Source organism: Conger conger, chromosome 5 (assembly GCF_963514075.1).
Source record: "Conger conger chromosome 5, fConCon1.1, whole genome shotgun sequence".
Lineage (NCBI taxonomy): Eukaryota > Metazoa > Chordata > Actinopteri > Anguilliformes > Congridae > Conger > Conger conger.
Window position 1 is genome coordinate 1,993,741 of NC_083764.1, and position 10,736 is coordinate 2,004,476.

At 46.8% G+C, this 10,736-nt stretch overlaps 2 protein-coding genes across 2 annotated transcripts in view; both read left to right on the forward strand.

Moving 5' to 3' along the window:
• The first annotated feature begins 790 nt into the window (after positions 1-790).
• LOC133128164 (ankyrin repeat domain-containing protein 63-like) lies at positions 791-2,326 on the forward strand. Its single transcript, XM_061241490.1, has 2 exons — positions 791-1,411; positions 1,835-2,326. The coding sequence occupies exons 1-2, from the start codon at positions 791-793 to the stop codon at positions 2,324-2,326; spliced, it is 1,113 nt and encodes a 370-aa protein (XP_061097474.1).
• A 711-nt stretch (positions 2,327-3,037) lies between these two features.
• The window catches only part of lamp5 (lysosomal associated membrane protein family member 5), a 12,591-nt gene continuing 4,892 nt past the window's right edge, over positions 3,038-10,736 (forward strand). The window contains exons 1-5 of the mRNA XM_061243793.1: positions 3,038-3,964; positions 4,335-4,507; positions 5,017-5,148; positions 5,359-5,452; positions 6,671-6,859. Coding sequence (XP_061099777.1) covers positions 3,898-3,964; positions 4,335-4,507; positions 5,017-5,148; positions 5,359-5,452; positions 6,671-6,859 — 655 coding nt within the window. The 5' untranslated portion in view covers positions 3,038-3,897. The remainder of the gene's footprint in view (positions 3,965-4,334; positions 4,508-5,016; positions 5,149-5,358; positions 5,453-6,670; positions 6,860-10,736) is intronic.

Below are 10,736 nucleotides of genomic sequence, written 5' to 3' on the forward strand. Positions count from 1 at the left end.
GCTTTCCGTCTATGTTTTTAAAATCATGGTTCATAACTGTTAATACGGCTTCCAAACCATATCATTTATATAGCAGTTTCATCAACAAAATCGTCCTTAAATGCAAGTATACCAGTGCTTTACACGGCAAAGTGAGCAACAGCTGCTGACACAAACTAACAACAAATTAAAAACCCTAAAAGGAAACCCAAATGAGCTACATAATAAAAAATGAATCGTGGAAGAGTCACACAAGCGACATACAGTACGGTCAAGCGCAGTCAGCTAAAAAAATCCTCAGTAGAAAAAAAACCCTTGGTTCTGCGTTTGAGGCCTGTGATGTCTTTTGAGTTAAAATTGTGCCGTTATTATAGATAGAAAACGTTCGCCAGGTCATATTTTATCTTGCTACCAGAAGCAATCATATTTGGTGGATTGGAAAAAATAAGATTTAACAGGAGCTCCGTTGTCTTTTTTAATGTAATCCAAATAACCGTCATCGGCACTAAATTAATGCACATCAAAAGACACTCATCTTGCCGCTGCGCTCTCTGAAGAACCTTATGATAATTACACCAATTACACTGACATTTGAAGCCGGACAAAGTATGTTAATAATATTAGCGTCGTCTTGGTAACTGAAACGTTTTGCTTGTATAAATAAGAGGATGAATTGTTGATTATTTTACCCAGCGATGAGCATCAGGTTGGCAGAGAGAGAGGTTTAACGGACCTGCTCCCCAACTGAAAAAGCGCTTCGCTTCATCATCCCCGCATTTACTGGTGATCTCGAGAAATACCCCCAATAAATATGCTTAAACTCTCGGAAAAACCTAGCGGACAAACGGGAGAAAAGGTCCTCCTCGAAGCCATGTCAAAGGATAAGGTCCACCTGGCTCGTTTCATCCTCGACGCACTGGACGGTAAGATCATCAACTCCACGCACGAGGGAGCCGTCACTCCGCTCATCACAGCCGCGCGGCTGCCGGAGCCCCAGGCCAGATCCAAGTTCATGACCCTGCTGCTGCAGCGCGGCGCCAGCGTCAACCATCAGGACGAGCGAGGGCGCACTGCACTGAGCCACGCCTGTGAGCACGGCTACCTGGACGCGGTGAAGGTGCTGGTGCAGAACAACGCTGACCCGGAGTTAGTGGACAGCTGGGGGAACACGGCCTTGATGTACGCGTCTGTGGGGGGGCACTCGCCCGTGGTGGATTTTTTGGTGAGGGCGTTCAAGAGACTGGGCCTGGAAATCGACCGACAAAACAAAGTTGGCAACTCGGCCGTGGAGGTGGCGAAGTATCTGGGACACCAGGAGTGTTTCTCCGCTCTCACCAGCAAAGCGAAGAAAGGCCACGATAACGGAAGGAGGTTTTCAGACAGTAATGAAGGCGAAGACAGCCTCGGGAGAAAGTCATCGGACGCTTCTGAGGTAAATTATCCCCAGAGCCGCGGTCACTTCTGTCGGAAGGGAGTGAGCGCTGCGAGGATAGGAGAGGGTCCCGCTGCGGGAACTTCGAGTGGAAGAATGGAGTCTTTACGGAGTCGAGTGCAGTCCATGGACTCAATAGAGGAGTATGAGAGAGAGAGTGATGCTGCGAGCTCATCGCCGGGTTATTTAACCGGTGTTCCCGCTCTAAACCCTCGCGCTTGGACCTTTAACGGTCAAAACAATATCAGAAAAATTAAATTCGGGGGGAATAATAGGCACCATTTATCCAGGCCCTCAGATAGCCTCCCGCTGCTGTTCTCACCCAGGCCGGGTAAAACCGCCTCAGCAAGCCCCGTATCCTCCGGTGCCCGCTCACTGGACACCCCTCTACGAGTGTTGTTAACTCCTATTCCGGGATCAAAGGGTGGGAAACAACAGATAGAAAGTGGAAAGAAGATGAACTTCGGTATCCGTCGATTCGACGACAGTTACTATCAGAAACGGAGCAGTTTGCCTACCAGTGTCCTGGCTCCCACACCACCTGAGCGTGCGTTGATACCCCAGCGCAAATCAAAAGCCCTTCTGAGGAACCCGGCGCCGGGCAGCGCGGAGACGCCTGCTATCTCTGCGCCAGGGGCCAGCTTCACTATCCTCGGGAACAGACTGTTGCGGCGGTTCACTTTTCCAGAGTTAAGGAAGTCCGGGAAAGACCCGGGCGCGGATGGGTCCACGCTCTCCGTTGGTCCCGAGCTGACGGGGCCAGGGATGCCCAAGTCCGAGACTTTCCCCCCGGTCAAGAGGCACCCTCAGGTGGGGAGCAAACCCAGCGTCGACAGTATCAGCGCTGTGAAATGCGAATTCGACTTTCACTTTAAAATGAGCCCAAACAACTCTGTCCACAGCCCGCCCAAATAAAAACTAACATACAATGCCGGGGGTGCAAATCCCCCCCCCCCCCCATCTAAAGCGCCTGCGCCTGCGCTCTCCCGACCAGCTTGTAAAAGTGCACGTGGGTGTTCAGTGAACGATGGAACGCTCCTCTGCACCCTTTCCCTCGCGCCTACAGCGAACAGACCTCTCTTTCCACTTCAGGCCGAAACGACACTGTGAAGGCTCGTGCACTTAATGCAGTGTTTTTCGAGAGAGGCAATGTATAATGTATAATGTAAAAATGTACAATGTATTGTTTGTCTTGTTTAAACTGAGTGTTTTTCCCGTCTTAAATTTTAAAAAGAGATCTCACTAGACTCATTAGAAATACAACATTGTATCTCTCTTAAGTGACAGAGCTTAGCCTACAGGCTATAGCCTGCGAAAAGCTGTAGCCTACAATTTATTTTGATTTAAGTATACTGCTATTACCTTTGGACTATTCCTATTATTTTGTTTTTGATCTATAATTTAAAAAAATAAAATGGAGGAAAGCACTAGTTTTAATCTTTCTTAGTCGTGCATTATGTGCGTGGGTGTGTGTCTAAATTCGTGACATCTCACTGGCGCTGAGACGTCACGGGCATTGTGGCTCGCGCTACTGTAAAAGTGCTGGCACGTGACTGGCCGAGTGAAGTTAAATCACAGAAACACCGCATCGCGCCCGCTGCTTTCGCTCTTTGCTGTAACGCCCACATTTAGTGTTTAGAACAAGGACACCGTGTAAAATATGCGTGACTATTATTATTTATTTATTTATTTATTTATTTTAGCGGGGGGCGGTCATTGACACTTAATTTTATTTCATTCCGTAAGGCGCAATAGTGTTTTGGGAGGGTGGTGGCATACGCTTATGTATTTGAGCTATTTCCTGAAAATACCCTCCGCTCAGACCCCGGTGATTGGAGACTGGCGGTGGCGGAGCACAGACGCAGCGTTATTGAAAGTGTGCCGTTGTAAGTGACAGCTCGGTCTGCGTCGCTGTGGTCGCGGCTCTCCCTCCCCCCGGCTGAGCGCGCGCACCCCCGGGCCTCGGGAGCACATCGCGGCGCACACACAGCTGCAACCTTGCCCGGAAGCGGAGGGAACAACGAGGGGTTTACACTCATCTCTGCTGCGATGGCAGTCACGAAAACATCAGCATTGCGGGATTAGAGAGCCGGTGCGCTTCAAGCGAACAACTTAAGAACTTCCCTCCGCGAGTTATTTACCTCCAGCAGCGCCGCAGTCTCTTCTCAGTCGTCCTTTCCGTGGACACGAGCAGGACATAGCGCAAGCTTCTGGGTTTAAACGCGTTGCTGAATAATACCGTCCCTTTTTAATAGCGAGACGTACCTGGGCGCTCTGACCATATATCGACAAAGACGACTAAAACGCGGCGAATGTGGGCTGGATACTGCCTCACGTATACCTGTGCAGTTACTGCAGACGCAGCGTGCCGAGCGTGACCGTGCGACGCGGAGTGGAAACCACAGCTGCCCGTTTCGTGTGGAGGTTTTTTTTTTTCCAAAAAGACGCAAAGAACTTCAGATCTTCGGAAGCCAAACGACTGAATTATGAAGGGCATCGGATTCAGCACCACGGGCAGCAGCGGAGTGCAGCTGGTAACGTTTGTTCTTTTCAGTAAGTGACACGTTTTGGTTCCACAGTTGTACTGGCGCAGTCTGATAGTGGCTTCTTACACGTAATACCTTTATCAAACTAGACACGATACATGATGATCTCTATACTGCAAAATAGAGGCATTCCCCCAGTAGACTACAATATCGACTAAATATAGTGAAGTAGTTCGCTAAGAATGCATAAGGTTGTGCTTAACTGAAATATATTATTCATTACACTATTCCAAGTAGTGGCAGTACTAGTCGCAGTGATATCGGCAGTAGTGCATCTTTACGTTAATCTTTCACAAGTTAAGAGTATTTTTAAAACATTTTAGGGAAAAAATGATTATTGTTTAATTGGTCCCATAAACTTTATGTCCCACCCACAGGCGTTCTGTCTTGCATACTGGCGGAACAAGAAGTTGAGAACCTCTCCGGGTTGTCCACGAACCCGGACAAAGACATATTCGTGGTGCGGGAAAACGGGACGACGTGCCTAATGGCCGAGTTTGCGGTCAGATTCGTTGTTCCATACGACGTCCTTGCACTCAATGGTATCGACGTAAGCATCTGGATTCCTTAATTTGCCCTATTGTGCTTTTTGTGTTTTCTAGGGACACCGATGCTGCCAGTGTCGCAACATCAATGAGAACTGCCTTCCACATAAATAATTAACACTTTAAGGTTCCCTTATTACATGTTATTTAAAAATCATTGTCAAGGAATAAAATAGTCTGTAGCGGTTTTAAAGAGGTTGGCATATATTTAAGGATAGCAGCCTACACACAATCTACCCAGTGGATGATAGCAGGATATTTTCACAAATGCTACTTGCATGAAATCAACATCATATAGTAAACAAAAATGTGATTTGGGTACTAGGGGAAAAGACACATTAGGAAACTTACTGTAATACTACTGAAAATGTGGCCACGAGTTCATTCCTAGACAACAACGTCTAGAGATAAATCGCTACTCGAATATCAGGGATACCTTAAGCGTACTTCAGATTCGGAGTGAATAAAGACAGAAGATTTATTGTTTCGGTGTGTTTCGCCCTTCTGTCGTAAGCTGATTACGGAACAAGCTTCGCTCGCACTGCCCCGTGGCGCGGAGATCGAGGGGCGATGCGGGACCACGGAAGCGGAGCTTCAGATAGCCTGGATAAACGACGCCTACACGTTCCGCATCTTCTTCACCAAGGTGGGGGGAGCCCGAAACGCGCAGTAGATAAAGCAAGTAACTGGATTAAAATGCAACCGCTCCATGGAACCAATTTTTGCTCTTGTGTGGGGCGGTCTAAATTTTATTTGGACTTGTAAGCGCCCACACATACTCACGTTTTTGAAGTACGAATAACATAAAGAACGTTTAAAAATAATTTTCAATTTAATTTATTTGTGTCGTGTGCAGGAAGTGTCAAAAGGAAAGGACATTTGGAAGATCAGCAAGGTTCAGCTGGTGTATGACACTTCAGAAGCGACACACTTCATCAGCGCATACAACCGTGAGTGTTCAGCACAGACTCACTGCCCGGGTCAACGGGAAATACTGCTGACTGCTGCAAGAATTAATCGAGACTAACTGCATCATATATTTATCTTTTTATTTTTATTTTTTAATTCAAGATTGTGCCTTTACAAGTAATTCAGTTATACATACTATTATGACAGATTCCGTGACACCCATATTATTATTAGATTTCACATTCATTCGTTATTTATGTTTCTTCTTCTTCTTCTTCTTCTTCTTCTTCTTCTTCTTCTTCTTATTATTATTATTATTATTACTACTATTATTAGGAGTAGTTTAAATACCCTTGATGCCGATGCTCTATTTATTGCAAATCCATCGATGTAAGCAGAAAGGATATCTACGAACAGTTAAATGATAATCATTGTAGGCTCATGAATTTTCACTTAAAACATTTTTTTTAAATCATGATATTTACAAAATATTTTAAATTTTCTTACGCTTATATAAGCATACACCAAATCAGTTGGTGTTTTTGTATAACATCAATTTAAACATTTTAATGATTTCAAACAGCTAACTGAATTAAGATGGAGCAGTCATTTGGTCAGTGGCTGTGTACATACTATAGTCGTGGGTAATTAAATGATTTCGGTTATTTCGGTTAATGACGGCACCACTAACTGCAAAGCAAGAGGACGATGAGAGCTATTAAAACAGACACTTCATCGCTGAAAACCAAACACCAACACGAAGGCTAGTCATTATTAATTCGGTTATTACCCGAGGTGAAGCAGTACACTTTTAAAGTGGAGGGGAGTGTATAATTAAAATGCAATTAAACGACGGTTATTTCGTGCCCTACCTGAAGTGCCAAACGGCTCAGAAAAGTCGCTACGCGTTTCAGCACACGTCAGCGTCACACCGCGTGCCTTCCTATTCAATTATAAACGGACAAATGTACACTCATATTTCATCAATCATCGCGTTTATCAGCACAGAATGCGCCCTTGTTTCGGGCCCTGTAATTATGAAAGCCGTGTACAAGCTTTAGCGACGAAGACAGAGAGGGTGCCCGCTCGTTTACCGATCTGTTGTTAGGAAAACTTTGGGACGGGTCTATAAAAGCACAGACACAACATAGCACTCATCACTTAAAAAAACAAAAACAAAAGAAAAAATAACGCACATAAACTCAAAAAAGTGGTGTGTGTGTGTGTGTGTGTGTGTGTGTGTGTGTGTGTGTTTCCAGCGGGGAAGCACACTGCTAGCACACACCGTCTCTCAGCGCTGGTGACCCCAGCTGGGCGGTCCTATGAGTGCCAGGCGACTCAGAGCCTCACCCTCATCTCCACGGACCACCAGAAGGGCGTGAGCGTGTTCCTCTCCGACATCCGCATTCAGCCCTTCGACATCCCCAGCGACTTCACCTTCGGCCCAGGTAGGCCTGCAGCACCTGCACCAAACATACGCCCAGGTACACCTGCACCAAACATACGCCCAGGTACACCTGCACCAAACATACGCCCAGGTACACCTGCACCAAACATACGCCCAGGTACACCTGCACCAAACATACACCCAGGTACACCTGCACCAAACATACGCCCAGGTACACCTGCACCAAACATACGCCCAGGTACACCTGCACCAAACATACGCCCAGGTACACCTGCACCAAACATACGCCCAAGTACACCTGCACCAAACATACGCCCAGGTACACCTGCACCAAACATACGCCCAGGTACACCTGCACCAAACATACGCCCAGGTACACCTGCACCAAACATACGCCCAGGTACACCTGCACCGAACGTACAACCAGGTACAACACCTTACAACTCTGGACCTTTTACGAGTGCAGTGTTGAGGGCTCCGTAGCGTGGTTGCCGTGGGTACACCCCTGTTCCTCAGGTCCACGCTCACATACTCAGGTGTGGAGACAGTCGGACAATCTGCAGTAGTCATTGTTCAGGTGATTATCTGGTGGAAAAGGGCTGGATTTGTGTACGAGGGCCAGATCTGCCAATCCCTGGCATACACCCAGTGTTTTATACGTCATTATTACATCAGCAAGCTCACGGGCCACACTGGGCCAGAGAAACGAACACTCCTGCTCTCTAACAGGGAGCTAATTCAGCTACATCAGCCAGACACGACCGAAGCCCTGACAGCTTATGTCGGTTTGATGTTTTCCATCATTTTAGTTTGTAAGCAGCTGTAGGAAATGCGTTTTGGAAGGTAACACGTCCGCCTGCGTGACCTCGTTTGGAGAGTCAGGTCTATCATGTCCTTCACTAAAGCAGGTCTGTTAGCATTAGCCGCTGCAGTAGCGGTTGTGTTGCGTTCAAGGACCTCCGATGTCTAAAGCACCGTTCCCAGCATATCGAGACACACAAAGCAAATTAGCTCCAGCTGGACACTGGCAAAATAAATAATGAATCTGTATTTTTTTTCAAAAGCAATTATGCTATGAATCAGTATTTTGTTTTTCTGAAACGATTGAGACTGTTTAAGCAGAATGTGAACAGGGCCTAAATCACCCAACATCACTATGGCAACAAGGTTTCATGCATTTTATTTGCTAAACAGAGCATGTCTCTGCCAAATATAAGAAACTGATATGGAGAAACATGACGTGGGTTTAACTTTTTTTAAAATATGTAAAGATTTCGAGTGAATATCGGGCTTGTAATGGAAAAATGAGTTCACAAATAATTAAGTTGAGCAACATTTAGAAGTTTCTGCCCAGGGGGGAATATCACGGTCTCAGCACACCAAAGAGTTCACAAGTCCACTAATTAACACACAAAACCCTGTGTATAAGACTCTCCACATTCAATATGCAATACTGAAAAATTATAATTAAAACAAAAATGACAAAATTATCACTTCGTATTCCTCATGAACCGAGGCCACAGTCAGAAATATACGCTGTCACTACAAATCTGATTTCTTTAAAATTTGCTCAATTAAATTCCATTTTCTGAGTAATTGACACAAGACGGGCAGTAATTAGCTGCAGGTGAACATTATGAATATCTTTATAAAATTTGACCACCACAGTACATTGGGTAATTGTTGTGTCTCCATGACAACAACAATCACTACCAGTAACAATTAATGAGACGGCTCCTCAGAGCGGCTGGGAGATGATGCGGGGGGGGCACACAGAGCCAGATATCCGCAATGCGCAGAGACTCCCATTGGCTGCCGAACCCACCCGACTGTGGCAGGGCTGCCATTGGCCCTGACCTGGCAGTGACATCATCAGGACACGCCCATTAACCACACACATCAGCGCGGCTGTTACCTTATACGGCCCGGTGCACTGTACACACAAGCATGCGCACAACACACTCTCTCACACACACACATGCACACACACTCAGCACGCGTGCACGCACACACACACACACACACACATGCACATACACTCAGCACGCGTGCACGCACACACACACACACACACACATGCACATACACTCAGCACGCACGCACACACACTCTCTCACACACACACATGCACACACACTCAGCACGCGTGCACGCACACACACACACACACACACACACACACACACATGCACACACACTCAGCACGCACGCACACACACTCTCTCACACACACGCATGGACACATACTCTCTCACACACACATGCACACACACTCAGCACGCGTGCACGCACACACACACACACACACACACATGCACACACACTCAGCACGCATGCACGCACACACACACACACACACACATGCACACACACTCAGCACGCGTGCACGCACACACACACACACACACACACACATGCACACACACTCAGCACGCACGCACACACACTCTCTCACACACACGCATGCACACATACTCTCTCACACACACACATGCACACACACTCAGCACGCATGCACGCACACACACATATATTCTTAGCATGCGTGTATACAACACACACACACTCAGCACGCGTGCACGCACTCATACACACACACACACTCTTGCACATGCACAAAATCACACAAACATTCATGTACAAAATATGTGTGCATACAGCGAGAAGTTATCCTAAAATGGCGTTTTCTAGTTGATAACAGATGTTTGTATGTTTCACGTAAAACAAACACTGTGGGTCTGGCACAGAGTATTATTCATTGTTTATTTACTTTTTCAGCGTTGTATGTTCATGATTGGTGATGCGTGTTTGGTGGTTTAGCCCATCAGTGCTGCCACTCATGGCGGGGGCGGGGGCGGGGGGGGTGGGGGGGAACTGTTGTACTGTGAAGAGCGCAGGCTGCTGTCCATATGTTTATGGGCAGCCCGCCCACATCTCCGGGGAAACCAGCCCGCTGCCCTCCCATTGGATAAAATCTGGGTGCTCTCGCTGGCTGTGCCTTGGCTAACATCAACATAGTTTCACAAGATGGCTTCCCTGTGTGGGTAAAGTCTAGCTCTCCCCTGAAATGCTGGGTAAAATTGGGATGGTTTTCCTGAATTTTCTGGGTCAATTCCTGGTTGTTTCCCTTGATACGCAGGGTAAAACCAGAATTGGGGTTTGTGGAATTGCTGGGTGAAATTAAGATTTCACAGGAGCATGTTCACCCTGCTCTGCATGAGAGCCAGACTGTATCAGCCACACGTTTCCTAAACAACCAGAGGGCTTCCCTGTGTAATATTCAGGGGAAAGCATTGCTGTGGACATAATTATCCACGTGGCTTATCTGCCCCTCTGTCTGCTGGCCCTACACACGCGACCAATGAGCCATTTTATGATGGGTCACATGACTCCGCAGAGCCAAGCCTTGCCCCGTACCTGAGCAAATTCAGCCCTTCACTCCCCACTGCTGACACACAGCGCACAGCGTGTGTTACAGTAAAACAAACACAGCGCACAGCGTGTGTGTTACAGTAAAACAAACACAGTGCACAGCGTGTGTTACAGTAAAACAAACACAGTGCACAGCGTGTGTGTTACAGTAAAACAAACACAGCACACAGCGTGTGTTACAGTAAAACAAACACAGCACACAGCGTGTGTTACAGTAAAACAAACACAGCGCACAGCGTGTGTTACAGTAAAACAAACACAGCACACAGCGTGTGTTACAGTAAAACAAACACAGTGCACAGCGTGTGTTACAGTAAAACAAACACAGCGCACAGCGTGTGTGTTACAGTAAAACAAACACAGCGCACAGCGTGTGTGTTACAGTAAAAACAAACAGCGCACAGCGTGTGTTACAGTAAAACAAACACAGTGCACAGCGTGTGTGTTACAGTAAAAACAAACACAGTGCACAGCGTGTGTGTTAC

Excerpts from the sequence above, each read along its gene's own strand:
- LOC133128164 (XM_061241490.1), top strand. The coding sequence starts at position 791 with ATGCTTAAACTCTCGGAAAAACCTAGCGGACAAACGGGAGAAAAGGTC. Across the intron at positions 1,412-1,834 it reads AGTCATCGGACGCTTCTGAG|GGTGGGAAACAACAGATAGA; the intron begins GTAAATTATCCC and ends CCGGGATCAAAG.